Genomic DNA, 20,054 nt, shown 5'->3' with positions numbered 1-20,054 from the left:
CTTCAACAACACTGTATTAAATAATAATAATAATAATAATAATAATAATAATAATAATAAAACAACAGCAGCAGCAGCAACAACAACAACAACAACAACAACAACAACAACAACAACAACAACAACAACTTCATTATTGTATCCTGCCCCATATCCCCAGGGGGACTCAGGGCCTTACATGGGGACCAAGCTCAGCAGTCTATATCTCTATCTATCTATCTATCTATCTATCTATCTATCTATCTATCTATCTATCTATCTATCTATCCACATAATAAAAGTGAAAAATGTGTATGTGTGTATGTCCACTTACACAGACAGCCTAACACTTCCCCAAAAAATTATAATTCCCACTGAGATGGAGACACCTATAGCCCTCCCTCCACTGACATGCAGGTTATAGTGAGTGCCATGAACATGTAGCCCAAACCCTGCCAGTGCCCTCCACAAATACTATTCTACCCCCCACCCACTATTCTGCCCCCCACTTTGCTTTCATGCGAAGACACTTTCATCCTAGATGTTCTGTTTTTCCTCCAGAATGAACATCCCAGGGTTCCTTAATATGCATGGCCCCAAAGTCATGCTACAAAGTATTGGATCATGAAAATAGAAAACGACTAAGCCCAAACAGAAATTCTCTGACTGTCTGGAGTACATTAGTAGGTGAGGTCTAAATATTCTAATTCAGCCTTCACCATTTTGGTGCGTTGTTATACAATTCTTTTAAATCAGAAGTTTTATTATTATCCCAAATGTCTTTCATCTCAAAACTATACAATTCAAATAAAAATGTGAAAAATCAACTATTTATTTATTTATTTATTACATGCATTTATACCCCGCCCTTCTCCCCGAGGGGACTCAGAGCGGCTTACATTCTGCCACGAGGGCCAGCAACAAATATACTATAAAAACAAAACAATTAAAACATGATAAAAACATGATAAAAAGTATACAAAAATTAAAACGCTGCAAGAATCTGTTGTCGAAGGCTTTCATGGCCAAAATCACTGGGTTGCAGTGATTTTCCGGGCTGTATGGCCATGTTCCAGAAGCATTGTTTCCTGACGTTTCACCTGCATCTATGGCAGGCATCCTCAGAGGTTGTGAGGTATGTTGGAAACTAGTCAAGTGGGGTTTTATTCCACAGATACATACCTCACAACCTCTGAGGATGCCTGCCATAGATGCAGGTGAAACGTCAGGAAAGAATGCTTCTGAAACATGGCCATACAGCCCGGAAAACTCACAGCAACTCTATGTGGGAATCACTCTCCGTTATTTTTTCAGAACCCTAGGATTCCACAGAACACCATTTGGGAACTTCTGCCTTCAGTCTTTAATCTCTAGCAATACAGTGGTTTAAGCAGTAGACAATGACTCTGGAGACTAGGGTTTGATTTGCCGCTTGGGCATGGAAGCCCACTGGGTGACCTTGGGCATGTCACACCTTTTCAACCCCAGAAAACCCTGGGACAGGTTCGCCTTAGTGTCATCATAGGTCAGAAATGACTTGAAAGCATACAACAACAGGAACAAAGATTTGATTGTTGTTAATGGGCATTGAATTGACTTAAACTTATGTCTGCCTTGGAAATGAGAGATCTCCAAGTTCCCCTGTCCCCAATAGCTCTGCTAAGGTCTTGCAGACATATTCTGTGATTAAATCAATTGACTTGTAATATGCTCTCCCTTCTTTCCTGCTGCCCTCCACCTTCCACCTTACCAAACATCACTTTTGCTTCAAATGTTTCTTGTCTTCCCATATGTTCAAAGTCTCAGTTGAGTCATTTTGTCTTCTAGGGAGAATTTAGATTTGATTTGCTCTTGAATCCCTCCATCTGTCATTTAAGGACTCTCCTCCAACGTCACATATCTTAGGTGGGGTGTCTTATTTTCCCCACTGCTGAAGATTAGTGGTTTTCCAGATTAATCTAAATCAGGGAGGGTAGGGGACTAGACTGAGTCTGGGCTCTGCTCCTTTCACCCTGGATAAGACTCAAACCTGTGTCAAAAAAGTTTCTTTGGACATGTGCAGATCACCCTTCCCTCCCAACACCTGGGAAGAGGAGACTCAAAGGCTGTGATTTTGCGACAATTAACTTTGAGTCAAGTGTTTTTTCACAGCCTCGGCTCCTGCTTCTAGAGCAGGAGCTCAATTTTGGGATGTTAGCAGGGGAGACAAATGCGCCTACATGCAAGGAATCCCTGTTTATTTCAGAGGCCTTTCTCCCAGGGAAATGGGTTCAAGACTGCAGTCTTGGAAAAATAGTGAGCTAAGCTTGTCAAGAGGTTGCCTGCTGGGGATACTTTAGCTCAGTGGTTTTCAACCTAAAGTCCCCAGATGTTTTTAGCCTTCAACTCCCAGAAATCCTAGCAGCTTGTAAATTGGCTGGGATATCTGGGAGTCGTAGGCCAAAACATCTGGGGACCCACAGGTTGAGAACCACGGCTTTAGCGGGAGATCTTACACTGCCAACCTAGCAGTTCGAAAACATGCCAATGTGAGTAGATCAATAGGTACCGCTCTGGCGGGAAGGTAACGGCGCTCCATGCAGTCATGTCGGCCACATGACCTTAGAGGTGTCTACGGACAACGCCGGCTCTTCGGCTTAGAAATGGAGATGAGCACCAACCCCCGGAGTCAGACATGACTGGACTTAACGTCAGGGGAAACCTTTACCTTTACCTTTACCTTACACTGAACAGGTTGTTGGGTTTTATTGCCCATGAGCCCCCTTCCAGCTCTAGATACTATAATGTCAAATAAGTGGGTTCTCTTCTTAGCAGCTTTTCCCCCTATCCAACTTTTATAACCACACAGACAGTGAAAGCACAATGGCATGGGCAATTCTGACGGTGGTGTTCCATATTATATCTTTACACAATAAATCCCTTGCCCTTGTGAGAAAACGATCCCCACTTCTGAGTGAAGAGAACTACGGAAACTACGGAGAACTACGGAACTACGGAAACCCCAAATGTTTTATCATTTTTAAAAACATATCTCATCAATGTCCAATAAAGATTTATTGTCTGAAGCTGGGACCCCCCAAAAAGATTGAGGTTTAAGATTGTCCTATAATTACCCTGCCCAACATTGGAAATTAATCCCAAGCTGAGTAACATTGACAATTTCCCCTTTCCCCTTCCCCACCACAAAATGGACCTTCGGCCAAGCCTTGGAACAGGGCAGAGATTGGAACTCAGGTATTTTCTGATCCCATGAAGATACAATGAATTCATCCCAAAGAAGGCCCAAGCCCATCATCCTAGGATTACTATCCATTGTTTAATCAAGGAACCTTCCCTTTTCCAGCTCTGATATCAACCAGCAAACATTGTTTCCCCTGAAGTAATCACTTCCTCTGCTAATGAACTTGCACAGTCACGGATACAGAAAACGGAACCCAGAATTCTTTGAATTAAAAAATCTTTATTAAATTTTCCACTAATCACAAACAAATATGACAACATTGAATGTACAGTAGAGTCTCACTTATCCAACGTTCTGGATTATCCAGCGTTTTCAATATATCATGATATTTTGGTGCTAAATTCGTAAATACAGTAATTACTACATAGCATTACTGTGTATTGAACTACTTTTCTGTCAAATTTGTTGTATAACATGATGTTTTGGTGCTTAATTTTAAAATCATAACCTAATTTAATGTTTAATAGGCTTTTTCTTAATCTCTCCTTGTTATCCAACATATTCGCTTATCCAACGTTCTGCCGGCCCGTTTACGTTGGATAAGCAAGACTCTACTGTACTTGAAACCAATGAAATAACTGAGTTGTAATTTGTACCAATCAAAGCAATATCTGTTGTTTACAAATGTCTATAAAATGTCCAGGTCTGTGAACGTAAAGCTCATACCTGGGAGATTTCCCCCAACACCCTTCTTTGATCACACGAAGCAATAAAGCGATCTCTGACTCTTCCCTCAAACTCTGTGTATATCTCTATTGGATCGATTGGAGCTTGACACGCTGGGCTGTCCCGACCCCCAAGATTTTGGACAACAGATTAAATCCTCTTGCTTTTAATCATAGTATTTGGTTCATTGATTTCCTCTGGGCATAGAATATTTCTGGTTCTACAAAACAAAGAAAATAAAGGAGAAAATAAAACAGTAATACATTGAGAATGGAAAATAAGCATCTCTAGTATTACTTCAAATAACCTGTGAGATCCAAGGTGCTGAAACCTATTCTAAAACTAGGTCCAGTACCTAGAAGAATTTCTTCCAGGTTCAAACTAAATGCTGCAGTGGATTCACCACCACTTTGATATTGGATCCCCTGGAAAAAGAAGTCCCAGTTGCATTGAGAGGTCAGTGAGGACCCCGCAGGGACTTGAACCCCATCCTGGAAACCAGGAGCGCCAACCACCAGAGTCTTTTGCTTTTTTCTGGCAATGCGACAAGGGGAAAAGCAAAACCTGAGAGAACACAAGCGTGTTTTCTCAGGAAAAGAAAACCCTTCAAGACCCTTCCACTGAAGCAGAGTTAAGACACCTTTCTTCAGGCACCACTCTCTCTGGGGTCGTTTGCGCTCAAGACCCTTCCATTGAAGCAGAATTAAGGCATCTTTTTTCAGGCACCAGTTTTTCTGTGCTCATTTGCTCTCAAGACCTTTCCACTGAATCTGAATTAGGCATCTTTTTTCAGGCCCCACTCTCTCTGGGGTCGTTTGTTCAAGACCCTTCCACTGAATCAGAATTAAGGCATCTTTCTTAAGGCACCAGTTTCTCTGTGTTCATTTGCTTTCAAGACCTTTCCAGTGATGCAGAGTTAAGGCATCTTTCTTAAATTACCTCCAAGTGTGGCCATTTTCATCCTGATAGCCATAGAAATGATTGAAAGAAGAGCCTCATAAGTTTCCCCATGGTTGCCAATGGGCCTGATCTTCCCGAAATGTAAACAGAACTTCCAGCTGTTGGATCATGAAATGGTATTTTCCCCTCTTGATTTTGGGAATTTCCCAGTAAACAGATATTTTCACTGGTCTGGGAGTTTCTTGTCTGTTCAGTGAAAAATAATCTCAAAACATCCCTTCTTCAGCCTCAACCCTGGAATCCCATCGAAATAATCAGAAGAATAAATTTCTATGTAGAGCAAGAGGAATTAATTGTACTTACATGACTTCTGTGTCTGAGGGAAAATGTCAGGTTATTAGAGCACAACAATTTGAAACATAGAAAAGGAACCCCATAGAAATAAATAGAATAATACATTTCTATGTAGAGCAAGAAGAATTAAATGTACTTAAATAAATTCTGTGGCTGAGGGTAAATATCAAGTTACTAGATTACAACTGTTTTAAAAAAAGACAAGGAACCCCATAGAAATAAATAGAATAATACATTTCTATGTAGAGAAAGAGGAATTAAATGTACTTACATGACTTCTGTGTCTGAGGGAAAATGTCAGGTTATTAGAGCACAATAATTTGAAACATAGAAAAGGATTCCCATAGAAATAAACAGATTCCCATAGTAATAAATAGAAGAATACATTTCCGACATGACTTTTGTGGCTGAGGGTAAATATCAGGTTATAAACATAAACAGAATACATTTCTGTGTAGAGCAAGAGGAATGAAATTTACTTACATCACGTCTGTAGCTGAGGGTAAATACCAGGTTATCAAAGCACAACGGTTTAAAGCATAGAAAAAGATTCCCATAGTAATAAATAGAAGAATACATTTCCATGTAGAGCAAGAGGAATGAAATGCACTTACTTACATCACTTCTGTGGCTGAGGGTAAATATCAGGTTATTAGAGCACAACAGTTTGAAACATAGAAAAGGAATCCCATAATCTGTGGTCCATCCTCCCCAATTGCACCAGGACGTAAAGGGGGTCATGGGGTTCTGTGTGCCAAGTTTGGTCCAGTTCTGTCACTGGTGGGTGTCGCAGGGTTTGGGCTCCATGTTCATGACACTCACTATAACCTGCATGTCAGTGGAGGGAGGGCTATGGGTGTCTCCAGCTCAGTGGGAATTATAACTGTTTGGGGAGGTGGTAGGCTGTCCGTATAAGTGGACACCTCCTTCACATACACACATACACGTTTTTCACTTTTATTATGTGCATAGATTAGAAGACCTCCTCCAAGATGCTGACTTCCTCGGATTTGTATACATTCCATTTGGACTGAATCAAGAGGGGAAGAAACTAAATGGCACTTCAATCTTAGGGTAAGGTAAAGGTTAAGGTAAAGGTTTCCCCTGACATTAAGTCCAGTCGTGTCCGACTCTGGGGGTTGGTGCTCATCTCCATTTCTAAGCCGAAGAGCTGGCATTGTCCGTAGACACCTCCAAGGTCATGTGGCCGGCATGACTGCATTGAATGCCGTTACCTTCCCGCTGGAGCGGTACCTATTGATCTATTCACATTTGCATGTTTTCAAACTGCTAGGTTGGCAGAAGCTGGAGCTAACAGCGGGCGCTCACTCCGCTCCCTGGATTTGAACCTGGGACCTTTCTATCTGCTAGTTCAGCAGCTCAGTGCTTTAACACACTGAGCTACCGGAGGCTCCATAATGTTAGGTAGAGGAATAAAATTATAGTTGTGCAATATATTATGAGTACTAATGACATTACCAATATTATGTCCATGAAAAAAATTAGGGGGGTGGGACAGTTGGCTTCTAAAGTGTGTTTTAGACTGCATGCTCTCCTCTGTTTATCAGACTAGATATACTGCACATTTAAAAAAATCTTAGTTTGTGAAGGAAAATCTATGTAAAGGGATTTCATTGTTCTTTGAGCATACAGTAGTGGCAGTTTAGACCAGGCCTGTAGCGAGGGGGGGAGGGTTAGGGGTTCAACCCCCCCCCCCCCCCCGAAACTTTTCAAGTTATAAAAAAAATCTCGTTTACTCATGAATTTTAACTGGTTAACCAAATTCCCATGCTAAGTCTATGAGATGCAAAACATTAAGAGTCCCTCCAGGCACTATCTCAAGCAGATATTGACAGGTTTGTAGCGGGGAGGGGTATGTGCTAGGGGTTCAACCCCCCCCCCCCGAAATTTTCAAAACCCCTCCCGAATTTTTTTTCTGGCTACGGCCCTGGTTTAAACCCATTAAATCTGGTGGCAAAAAAAGGGCAGGACCATCAAATGCAATTCCAAGTACAGCTAAGATTTTATATCCATTCTCCAATCCTACCTCATTGGCCCTTGCTTCTCTTTGTCCAGCAACTAAATAGCTGCTATGAAAGAAGTTATCAATTTCCACTGAAATACTGCTAATAAAAATAAATTCTGTCAGTTGATAGTTGACAAAAACAAACATGTAGCCTGCTTCGCCGAAAATAAATCATACCCATAAAATAAGACATAGCAGGATTTCTAAGCATTTGTGCAATATAAGCCATACCCTTGAAAATGAGACATAGAGATAGGCGTGGCTATGCAGCGTACTGATGAAAGTGGTAAAGAAGATGGGCTACCCTTCCCATCTGCTCCCTCATGACAGTTGCTATCTTGGTGGTGACCAGAGAGGTATGGGCAGGCTCATCAACAAGGGTTAAAATCACTGACAGTGTTGTTGCCAATGCACTCGGAGCAGGTTACATGGATAAGGGCTGCTCATTTAATGAGAGCTCTATTGCTTGACATGACAGACTGGGGGCATTGGTTTTAAAGGAAATGGAGTCGCAAGAAATTCAGAATGGAATTCCGGGTTTGGGGAGGTATGAGGATGTTCCAGAAGAAGATTACTTAACTATATTTGAATAAATGTAGATTGTTGTACCATACTTAGTAAAAATAAGACATCCCCTGAAAATAAGCCATAGTGTGTCTTCTGGAATAAAAATAAATATAAAACAGTGTCTTATTTTTGGGGAAACACGGTACTTATGTGTTCATTTGCAAACTGTATGTGTGTGCATGTAAGATAAACCTTTCCTGGCACCTCACTTTCAGATCGGGCATAAAGAGAAATATAATATATCTTGGAAGCTGGTTGCTTGTGCAGTTGATTCATGGAGGTATATATTATATTTGGAAAATCCATAAGCTCTCTAAAAATGAAGGAACCAGGCAAGGAGACATAAATAGCTTGAAATGAACCAATGTAAAAATTAGTTCTATTTTCTTATAAGTCAGACTAGCCTAAATCAGTACAATTTCTAAGCTCTAGTTTTAAGCACATTATTCTTATTGGTAGAATAATTGTTTAGATACTTAAGATGTAAGCTTGTCTTTTGACACATTATTTAACTTTAGAAGAAAACCTGAAGCTCTGATGTAAATTAAGTTCTTAGTTATCTCGCTGGCAAGAAATGTTTCCGGAGGGTGCAGCTTTTCAAAAACATGCAGCTCCTGGGCACATTCACTGAAGATAGAAGTAAACCACCACTAAAGAACACAAATCATTAAACAATCCATTCCCGACACTTACACAAATTAGTTATTTTAAGGTGTTACAATGCATTAGGGTGTCGAATGGATTTCTTTCTCTCTGCCAGATACAATAAGTCAGGAATGCCTTGAGAGAAGGATTAGGATAGGGGGAATTTCATGGTTGCTTTGCTTTCTAATCTTCCTACTGCCTTAAAGATTTTAGAAGCTAGAGAATGGAGAGGAGGAGAAATGGTGAGCTGCTGCTTGAAATGAAATATGGAGCAGGAAGGTGATTTGCTCGCTTGGAGAGATCCTCGGGCAGCCCTTGCCCTTTTAGGCCCTTTAAAGTTTAAAGGGTAGTGTTATCCTTCCTTTCCATTTAATAAAAATATTAGAGTTATTCTGAATGGATGCATCATTAAGAAGTCTCTCTACTGGTCCCAGTAGTAAGAGCTGGTCTTAATTGCTGGCAGGGCAGAAAAGAACAGAGGTGTGTTGGGAACAAGATGGAAAGGCCACGTAGGACATTTACAGATGTTCCTTATTGCTGGCCTAGGAGGAATAACACTGTTTTCTTCTCCATTTTGAGAAGTGGGCATCTACCCTCTGAGTGATTTGTAGCAATTGCACCATAGATGTTTCCACCCTGTTTATTAAATCACACACTGACATCCTGTTAAAAAAGGTTTGCTAGTATAACCATAGTATAGGGTAGTGGTTCTCAACCTGTGGGTCCCCAGATGTTTTGGCCTTCAACTCCTAGAAATCCTAACAGCTGGTAAACTGGCTGGGATTTCTGGGAGTTGTAGGTCAAAACACCCAGTTGAGAACCACTTGTATAGGGGGAAGGGAGGCCTCTTTTAATGTGGAAATAAACCAAGGAGTAATCTGGGCTAAAACCCTCACCCAGAAAATGGAACTTTTCCTTACCACATGCTGCTGTTTGAAAATACCTCTTCCAAATCTGCTGTCTTAGGGGAGGAAGCAATTTAAGAAAAATAGGCTAATTAATAGATACAACAATCTGCTGTGGTGGTTTGAGTGCTGGATTAGGACACTGAGAGACCAGGGTTCAACCCAATGGGTGGTCTTGAGCAAGTCACATTCCCTCAGAGGAATACATGGGCAACCAGCCTCTGAACAAATTCTACTAAGGAAACCCTATTATAGGATCACTTTAGGTCGTCATTACTCAATGCTTTCCCTCTCATATATTTTGGTAAAGTAGTTCAGAAGGAGAAGACATTAAAAAGCTACCGAATTCTGGTGTATTCATTGGTAGATGTTGCTTAATACTATACTTGAGAAGAAAATGTATTGTCCTGAAGATTATGGTCACAAACCTTTAGGAAATCATTAATTGTAATGAGCTTTCAAGTTCACAAGTTTTCAAATCCAACTTATAGTGGCCCTAAGATAAGCTGCTTATTATTATTATTATTATTATTATTATTATTATTATTATTATTATTATTATTGACACAAAGACAGCGCATGACACAGCAAACAAGATAGATATGCTGGATTTCGTATCACAGAATCACAAGTCCAACACTTCCCAGCGTTTAGGACTGTGTGATGTATTTTCTGATGATGTGCGAAGATCCCAGTAAGGTGGCCTTTTGCAGTTGACAGATCGTAATTTTGTCAATGTTAATTGTCTTCAAATGCTGGCTGAGATCTTTTGGTACAGCACCCAGTACACCAATTGCCACTGGGACCACTTGTACTGGTTTATGCCAGAGCTTCTGCAGTTCGATTTTGAGGCCCTGATAATGGTTGAATTGTTGTTTTTGTTGTTGTTGTTATTTGAAACACAACAAGATGAGTCCACAGCAGACACTCTGCTGGCTGTTGTACTGGATCACACGCCGGACACTTCCCAAGTGTCTAGGACTGTGTGATGTATCGGCGAATAATGCGTGCAGATCCCAGTAAGGTGGCCTTCTGCAGCTGGTAGATTGTGTTCAAGTGCAGGCCAAGGTCTTTAGGCACTGCACCCAGTGTGCCGATCACCACTGGGACCACCTTGACTGGCTCGTGCCAGTCTTATTATTATTTGTAGTGCTTATCTGCTTCTCCTTGAGGCTCAAGGTGGGGTAAAAACATAGTTAAAAACACATAATTATAAAACATATTAAAATGCATTTCTATGAAATACATATGTTAAAATACACAGAACAAAGATTAAAATACAGTAAACACAAGATATTAGTTTATCATGTGATTTATCTGGAAACATTTGTTTAGAGGGCAGTTGACTTTGCCTTCTTTGTGCCATACCCAGTGAGTTTACATGGCTTAGCAGGGATTCAGACTCTAGTTATAGTCCAACACTTAAACCACTATACCATATTGTAGTTTACTATCTTTTCAATTTTTTTTTTCAGCCTTTGCATCATGTATGCAGCTCTGACCTTTGTGTCCTTCCTTCTGCTGGGTCTGAACTTCCCTAAAGCAAAAGGCATGTGTTACTTGACTGAACAGCACTGTGTGTGTTCCCTGTCAGATATGAGGACATTCTTTACTTGCCTCCCAGCCACCACATATGAACTTCGGGGTGGAAACCTATCTCAGTTCGCTGGCTTTTCTAGAACTGAACTAGATGCAAATGAAATAGCCTTTCTGGAGGCTTTGCTGGTAAGCAAGCTGATCTTTACAGACCTTATTGTGCCAGAAGTTTCCTTGCCAGTAGCCTTGAAAGTTGTTTCCTACACACCTCTGGTCTCTGAACTGGAGTTTGTAAATTGTACTTTCCTTAAATCTGCTGACCAGCTTGGTATAGATGGGTATGACCTAAAAGTTTCTTCTCTGCGCTTCCACAAAGTGACAGCAGCTCCCTTGGATGACAGACTTGACATATCCAGCCTGCAAAACTGGCTGGAGATCTTAGAAAACCTGACAGTAACAGAGTCACAAGTCACATCTATCCCTTGCAAAATTAGCACAGTGTTGAGAGCGCTGCACCTTTTAGATCTTTCAGGAAATCATTTCCAGGACCAGACTCTAGAGACATCATTCTGCAAAGGTGCTTTCTCACAACTCCAGGTGCTAAAACTACATGGGAACAACCTCAGGTCTTACGAAACAGTGTGCCAGATTCTTGCTCATCTCAACCGGCTCACTCACTTGGACCTCAGTCAGAATGACTTCCTGCCTGGACCACCTTTCTCTTCCTGCTCATGGCCTCAGTCACTACGTGTCTTCAATTTGTCCAGCACAGGATTAGAGCACATGGATAGAGCTCTGCCGCCTAATATTGAAGTATTAGATCTGAGTGCCAATCGCATTTTTATCTTAGACCTCTCCATTCCTGGGCTGAAAGAGCTCTACTTGTCCAACAACAGGCTGTCAACCATCCTCTCAATCAAGAACCTTCCAGGTTTGGAGGTCCTCAGTATAGATCAGAACCAGCTCTCACAACTCCCTACCAAAGACCTCCTGCATTGGAAACACCTGAAGAGCTTAAGAGCTGGACTCAATCCCTACAACTGTTCCTGCAAACAGACTATCAGGGAGATCCAGGGTCTGGCCACCCACAAGGCCTTGCTGCCTGATTGGCCTCACGATTACATATGCAGGTCTCCTCCAGACTACCAGGACTACCTTTTGGATGAGGTGCCTCTCTCATTGCTGCAGTGCAACAAGGCAGCAGTGGTTAGACAGGGCTCAATAGTCTGCTTGCTGATGTGTCTTCACCTGGTCCTTGGTTTGGTCTCACTGCCAGCATATAGAAGCTTATTTATTGTGCTGTAAACATAGCAACAAAGAAGAATGCTTTGTTTAGGGAGAGCTGAAGCTTTTGAAATAGCAAACTTAATAAGTGTTTCTTTGCTGGAGAATATTCTATGTTGAAGCAGTTTTAACTATCACTGCAAATGTGCCTTCTGCTGGAAAAGTTTTACTTTTAAAAAGAAAATTGCTTTGGAGATCAGTTTGAAGGGCTTCCATCAACCTCCAGCTTTATTTTTTCCCTAATATATTTTTTACTGATTTGGGGAAAATAAACTTACGAATCCCTACCTTTTCACTCATAAAGCATAGTGTCTTGGTTTTAAGTTCACAGTTGTGAATGTTAATGCTATTATATTCATCATGCTCCAATTAGTTTAAAGGAAAGAAAATGGAAAGTAAAAAGATAGGTCATACAATGAGGTATTGCTTCAGAACATTCTGTGTGGATTCATCAGTATTATTACATGCGTAATTTATGTTAAACCAAAGAGATTAATATTTTTAAAACATTGGATAGACGCGTCCAGCTCCAGAATCTTCCAGCATACATTTAAAATCCCAACTATGATACATGAAAGTATTGCTTTCAAAGTTGTCTACAGATTTGTTGGACTGATGGAGCACTTCTACCTTTTTGGGAACTGTGCCAATGTTAACGGTTCCCAAAGATTGGTGTATGTTTTTAGTTGATTATGTATTTTATGTATTTCTGTATATGTATCTGTGTTTTTAAACTTTTGTACGCCACTTTGAATCCTACCCATGGGAAAAAGTGGGATAGAAATGAATAAATAATAACAGCTGATAAACATAGAATATTGTGGTAGAGCAGTGGTGAGGAATAAAGAATGGAATAGGACATTCATTTTACCCTAATTACATATCATGGCACTCCATAGGTCTAGTTTCTTCTCCTGAAATAAAAAAATAAATTTTAACACCCTCTGTCGGTTCTTAAGTTTTTGGGAGAAGTAATCCCCACTTCTTCATTCATGACCTAAGCCAAAGTATTCATTGACATGACTTTGGAGAAACTGCTGGATATGTACGGTGAGCTCGCCGTATCCGTGAGCTCATGATCTGTGGATTCAACCTAATGCGGATTCAGATGCACACAATACAGTAAGTTGGTTTGTAGTGAAGAGCATGTCAGTTGTCTGCTTCTGCTTTCAAGGTGACAGGGTTTTTTTTGCAAGAGAGAAGCAGGCAACAGATGATGTCAACGCTGCCTTGTGTCATTTTAAGTAGGCACTTGTAAGCCCTGACCTTGCTGCATTTGTCTATCTCTCCTGCTTCTTGAAGGCAACTTGAAGAATGCACGCGTTGTGGGATGTCTGGCAGGTGGGGCTTGCCACTGTTGGCCTATATACCATTTTTTAATAATGACTTGGGCATGTGTCATTTTGGTATCTGTGTGGGGTCCTGAAACCAATTCCTGTGAATACGAAGTGCCCACTCTATATTGTGGCAGAGAATCAGTAGCTGATGTTTTCCAAGATTGACCCCTTCAGTATTTTCCTGTTTTAAATCGACATAGCTTGCTCCGTTATTGTTTTATAAATGTTATGTATTTTATTGTATCTGGTGTATTCTGCTGCACTACTAAGTGCTTTTGTAAGCCGCCCTGAGTCCCTTCTGGGAAGTGGTGGCGGGATATAAATACAATTTTATTTATTAAGGGCTCTTCTTTGCTTTTGCCCAGGGGGTGCACCTGCTCTTGCATAGAATACATTTTTTTTGCCTATAGGGACATTTTGCATTATTTTTCATTTTAGCCTTGGTAGAGATGGTAAGGGCCAGGAAAAATTGGAGAAAAAACAGCCCCCCAATCTTTCAAATTTTTCCCAGGCCTTACCATCTCTAACCCTGGGGAGTCTAAAGGAGGCTCAAAATGTGCTGGAAGCACATCACAATGATTGACATTTTGTGCAAAGGAAATAATGACCCCTGTGGGATTGTACTTTCCCACCTCTGCATTGGCAGAACATTTAATAAGACAATTACTGGGCATTTGTTTAAAGGAGAAAACATGCTACTTTAGTTTCAGAATACAAAAATGATTCAACACATTTTTTTTACTGAAACAGAAAACATTAACACAGCAGGAAGCATAGGGCAGGAATATATTTTATTTGAAGTTCCCAATAACATTTTTCAAAATCATAACTTTTTAAGTTGAAACAAGGAAACCTCCTGGGCAGGGATGCTGAAACAGAGCAGCATTGACTGTGAACCATCGCTACACAGTCACTAAGTGCTCATGTATCAAATGGCGTCTTCCGGAAACCTTACATGAAAGTTATATATATTTTTAAAAATGTACATCCCATCATTGCACAAGCCTGATGAAAAAGACCTTCACAATAAAATAAATACAGCTTCTTTATAGGCAAAACCGATTTGCCGTTCTGACGGATACAGCAGACCTTAATAAGGAAAATCAGCAAATTGGATGTCTAGGGATGACAACATGTTCTTCTTTTGATTTCCTCAACCAGTTTTCCTCTGCAAATATCCACCTACAAAACAGAATTATGATTAAGCTAAACAGTCAATCCTCTTCCCTGGTATATACACACCTCTACAGCTTTTGAATGTCCTACATATGTGGTTTTTGTGCTCTAATAAGCTATCCCGCCAGCCTACATTTTCTGTCAAAACAAATCTGCCACATTTCTATCACTTCAAAGCAGATGGTTTGCATTTTGACAACAGAAGTGAATGTTAAGTTTGTATCTACATTTCTCACTCATTTCTACTAGACACTTGAGAGACAGTTCAAAGCTCCATGTGTCTGGAGCAACAGGTTGCACAACTGTTTTTGCATAACATTTTGGGATGTGACAGGATGGGGTTATGAGGTTTTAGAAGTATATGGGAAGAGGAAACTGCCACCTAACATACCTAAGCAAACACAATTTTGAAATACAGCTCTCAAAACAAACCTGTGCAGTCCTTTCAACATTGCGGCCTACATTTTAGAACAGACAAGAACAACCTCTTTGCATACCTAAACTACTTAAGTTACAATATGCAGCTTTTGGTGTCCCATCCTCTTTGCTCATTGCTTTTTTTTTTTGCTCATTGCTACTGCTAGCAAAATGAGGATGCAGTCTGAAGCTGCAACAGGAAATACTAGACTGCAAAGAAATGGAACAGTTGTCCCTATGGAATGGGAGGCAACATCAACTCTCAATGTTTAGATGGCAATAGTTATGGTTTATATTTGGTAAGAAGCTCCCTTAGGTGGTTCATACCTTATTTTAATCTCCTTTGGCATTGTTTCTTTCCTGAATAAAACGTAGTAATTCTAATAGGCAGCAACCAAGAGTTTCAGCAGGATTGGTGTAATTTTAAAGAGAGTAGAATGCAGTTTGGGGAAGGAGATTGCAGCCAGCGTTAATTTTTATTCTGTATATTCACGATGGGTCACACTACCCATTTTGGTTCAAAAATACATGCAGAAGTGACCTTTGGGTGCAAATTCTAGCTTTTTTGTGTTGGGGTTAGTTGGGGGAGTGATATATGTGAATTTGGAGTGGTGACTGAGGCTCCTTCTACACTGCCATATAAAATTTAGATTATCTGCATGGAACTGGACTATATGGCAGTGTATTTGTATAACCCAGTTCAAAGCAGATAATGTGGATTATCTGCTTTGATAATCTAGATTTTTTTTGGCAGTATAGAAAGGGCCTGAGTTTTGGGGAACATTTTTAATCTGAATATTCCAGGGGGGTTTGAGGGCAAACTACTGACTGCAATTTGCCCAACCCTTGTCTAATGGTTGGCTGATGGATTAGATTCCAATCACATTAAGATGTTCACTAGGCCCACTCCCCATCTTTCAATGTAAACTTATTCCTTGGTATAAAAAGGAACTGTAAAAAGAGCGGAGAGAAGCAGACATACCACACTGACATCCTCGAAGGAAGTTGGGATATGACTGTGCAGATCTATATATACACCTAAGTGTATGGTATAGGATGTTTCTAAACGATGAACCCAACTTCAATATAGTTCATGATAGCAATGTTACAATTATAGAAAAACGTACAAATGGTTTGCAAATTACAAAGTTTTAAAATTATTTTGAGCCAGAAACAAATCTAAAAATTCTCATAATATCTCATTTGGCTTTATGTTGAGAATGATTGAGGCCAGGGACTGTTTGTGCGCTGGGAGAGGCACCTAGCAGTGTTCCTTTGAAATTCTCTGCCCCACCCTTTAAAGGGGTAAGCGTTTCATTCATGGGCGGTTCATAGCCATTTCAAATTGGGGCCATCTTTTAAAAACCCTGTATATTGCCTGACTCATGATCACTTAATATTTTGCAGGTATTTATGGTGTGTGCACACAGTCTCTTGAGGTACAAGATATAAAGGAATTCAATTGTTATGCTATGTTCTTGCTTTCACTCTCTTCCTAAGACAAAGGAAAAGACTCACCTCTTCTCTTGTCGCTACATCTCTCAGTTTGACTACTCCATCCTTTAGCTCTTGCTCTCCCAGAATGGCCACAAGAGGAATTCCAGTTTCCTCACAGTATTGCAACTGATTCAGTAACTTGGGGTTTTTCTTATACAGCATCTCTGCCTGGGAAAAAAGATTAAAAATTATGCAAGTAAAGCTGAAGATCCGTTCCCATTGTTTTAATATTTTTGGACTTCTGAATTGGGTGTAATTTCAAGGAGTATTCTCTGTTCAAATGAATTGGCCTTTATCAAACATAAATCAAATATAATCATGTCCCTTGGCAGCACACCAGATATCTGTAACTGACATTTGTGGACTTTTTATCAGATAAGTTGATACTCCCTGACAGCAACATTTTTTGCAACAATGTTTCTCTTCACATGTGTCAGGATCATTGCCTGCCTACAACTTGCCCATATGGACTGCTTCCATTCCTCCAAAACATGCTGGCTCCTCAAACAACAAACAAACAAACAAAACTGAAGTTATGCTAGCTATAGGCCCCTATCATCTCTGCGTTTATTTGCATGCTGGCTACAGAACTGTGATACTGCAGGACTATATACAGTAGAGTCTCACTTATCCAACATTCACTTATCCAACATTCTGGATTATCCAACGCATTTTTGTAGTCAATGTTTTCAATATATCGTGATATTTTGGTGCTAAATTCGTAAATACAGTAATTACTACATAGCATTGCTGCATATTGAACTACTTTTTCTGTCAAATTCATTATATAACATGATATTTTGGTGCTTAATTTGTAAAATCATAACCTAATTTGATGTTTAATAGGCTTCTCCTTAATCTCTCCTTATTATCCAACATATTCGCTTATCCAACATTCTGCTGGCCCGTTTATGTTGGATAAGTGAGACTCTACTGTATTTTCATAAATTGGAACTATGATGTTTTAGACACCTGAAAAATACGTGGCACTTAGAAGTGTCTGAGACAATGCAATTTTCTCCTCCACTCCATGTGACAAAATATAGATTGTGGCTTTACAGTTTTCTTCTATGGATGCTTAATCCTTAACCTAACAAACCGGTCTGGAGAACTGATATCTATTGTGTGACATTCTGACTGCTTCTGATAAAGTATCAAAGAATAAATCAAATTTTATTTATATCCTGGCCCAGCTCCCCTTGGGGACTCAGGATGGCTTACAACATAGATGGCAACCATTCAATGCCACACAAATACAAATACTTAATATATTAAAATACAAATAATTAACATAAATTTATCATAACTAATCATAATAACAAATCAATAAAACACAATTCACAGCAGCAATTAAAAGCAAGATTAACAGCCAGATCGATAAATTAAAAACCATATCCATCATTAAAGCCCTATGCATAGACCATTGTGTGGAAAGCCAGATATTCAAGTGTTTGATTCTCCATAAGCCTGGGAGCATAGGTAACATTTTAATTGTTTCTGAAAGGGGAGCATGGGCAACTGTGTCCCTCCAAATATTGTTGGCCTGCAACTCTCATGGAATTTGCAATAAAAAACAAGGCAGATAATGAAGCCATCTTGCTAAAACTAAGCCTGCTTGGAGGATCAATTTTGAAATAGAAGTATGCTCCTTGGAAATCAATGGTGAAAGCCAAGGTGTGATACCAATAACTAAAGAAATAAGATAATTGGGCACAATACCCCGTAATTATCTGGACACAGATTATCAACTGCATCATACATTTGTTTTAGAGAAAAACTGTTAGCTTTGGAGAGGAGCCTAACGGTTCCCAGAATGAGCAAAGACAGCAATTTGAGGCCACTCTTTCTAGTTGGAAGATATCAAACAGGCTTAAAATAAATAAGGATGGATCAAGGTGGGACCTGACAATTTAGATTTAGTTATTAATATGAGATTAAACAGATGCCACAATATATCAAACACTGAACTGCAAAGGCAAGAGTGATGCCTGGTCTGTAGCCACTAATCTGAGCTTGACCACGATGCACTGCATTGTACCTTGATTCCCGAATCCCAGAGTTCAGACACAAGCTTCAGCCTTTCTTCAAGGAGTTTCTTCTGAGCAGATGCCACAAGCACCTGGGTCTCTGTTGTTCGGATCTTCTCCTCTGAAGCCTATAAGCAAAAAATGTTTTAAGAATTTCCTTTGTGGAACTAGTCACACAAAATCCATGCAAGGTCCGAGAAATACTAGCCTTTTTGCACCAAATGGCTCTCATGGGGTGTGGGGCAGGCAATTACAAGACATCCATTTTACCATTAGATTATTATAATGCAGAGGGAGGTGCATGTCCCAAGAAATAAAATCACTAATCTAAACTTAGTTTTCTGCTCCAGCATGCCATTTCTGGAAAGGGCAACAATATTCCCATGATAAAAGTGAAGGTACAGTACTCACAATGACCCATGGATGTTGACCCAGGTTTCCAGTTTTTTTTTTACTATATTGATTTACTTATATATGACTATATAGTGTCATAAATTCATCCTAATTATCAGGTTATTCTCAATACTTTTGTCATACACTGCAACATCTTGGACAGATAGATATCCAAGCCACGTGACTAAAAACCTTATCTTAAATTGTCAGAACAGAATGACTTCAAAGCTGGGGAAGTCCCATGGCTGCAGACTGAAAAAGAGTTTAAGTATCTCACAGCTCTAAGGATGCCTGCCATAGATGTGGGCGAAACGTCAGGAGAGAATACTTCTGGAACATGGCCATACAGCCCGGAAAACATACAACAACCCTGTAGTCCCGGCCATGAAAGCCTTCAACAACAGAGTTTAAGTTATTGTAATGACAGACAAACCCAGGAAAGCAGAAAGCAGCCCCTTACCTCCACCTTTTGTTCCATGATGGAAAAGATCCGCTCAATGCCGATGCTGACTCCCACACAGGGCACCTTCCGCCCCTTGGGATCAAACATCCCTACTAGTCCATCATAACGGCCACCTCCAGCCACGCTGCCCACGCCAACAGACTCCTCTGTATGGTCATTTTGCTGCTGCAGGAGGACAGCCTCATAGATGACTCCAGTATAGTAATCCAAGCCACGAGCCAAACTCAGGTCAAAGGACACCTACACAATAGGTTGGGAACCACATCAGTAGGAAGAAAATGCTAAAGGCAATGTGATGAGATGAGCAGTGGATGCCATCTACTTCACTTCACTTACCTGATCTGAAATGCCGAAAAGGGCCAAGTACTCAAAAAGCAGCTTCATCTCTCCAAGACCTTCCATGGCCTGCTTGTTCTGCATCAACTTTGGGTCATGGAGCAACTGTTCAATCTGACTCAGGCCACCTGCACAAGTAACAGATGCAGGATATAAACAATGTGTGAAAGATACACCATCAGCAATAACAATCCTTCAAAAGATCTTCCATCTAACCCAATGCTACAATTTATTCAATTTTTTCCTTGTCTGATGTTGTTGTCTCTTTTTTAGAAATGTATATATTTAATGTCAAGAAAGAATGG

At 40.2% G+C, this 20,054-nt stretch overlaps 2 protein-coding genes across 2 annotated transcripts in view; one reads left to right on the top strand and one right to left on the bottom strand.

The window, feature by feature from the left end:
• The first annotated feature begins 6,069 nt into the window (after window positions 1–6,069).
• LOC103278612 (toll-like receptor 2) lies at window positions 6,070–13,041 on the top strand. Its single transcript, XM_008109024.3, has 2 exons — window positions 6,070–6,214; window positions 10,759–13,041. Exon 2 carries the CDS (start codon window positions 10,769–10,771, stop codon window positions 12,122–12,124), a length of 1,356 nt encoding a protein of 451 aa, XP_008107231.1. The 5' UTR covers window positions 6,070–6,214; window positions 10,759–10,768; the 3' UTR covers window positions 12,125–13,041.
• Window positions 13,042–14,212: 1,171 nt separating this feature from the next.
• Window positions 14,213–20,054, bottom strand: part of LOC100558083 (histidine--tRNA ligase, cytoplasmic) — a 28,266-nt gene continuing 22,424 nt past the window's right edge. The window contains exons 9-13 of the mRNA XM_003219889.4: window positions 19,750–19,877; window positions 19,411–19,653; window positions 18,569–18,685; window positions 16,552–16,698; window positions 14,213–14,622 (exon numbers count right to left, since the gene is read on the bottom strand). Coding sequence (XP_003219937.1) covers window positions 14,560–14,622; window positions 16,552–16,698; window positions 18,569–18,685; window positions 19,411–19,653; window positions 19,750–19,877 — 698 coding nt within the window. The 3' untranslated portion in view covers window positions 14,213–14,559. The remainder of the gene's footprint in view (window positions 14,623–16,551; window positions 16,699–18,568; window positions 18,686–19,410; window positions 19,654–19,749; window positions 19,878–20,054) is intronic.

This window comes from Anolis carolinensis, chromosome 4 (assembly GCF_035594765.1).
Source record: "Anolis carolinensis isolate JA03-04 chromosome 4, rAnoCar3.1.pri, whole genome shotgun sequence".
NCBI classification, from domain to species: Eukaryota; Metazoa; Chordata; class Lepidosauria; order Squamata; family Dactyloidae; genus Anolis; species Anolis carolinensis.
Note: the sequence above shows the minus strand (reverse complement) of the source record. Positions and strands in the feature narration are given on the sequence as shown.

Bases quoted from the DNA above. Each gene is read 5' to 3' on its own strand.
- LOC103278612 (XM_008109024.3), top strand. From the start codon at position 10,769: ATGTATGCAGCTCTGACCTTTGTGTCCTTCCTTCTGCTGGGTCTGAAC.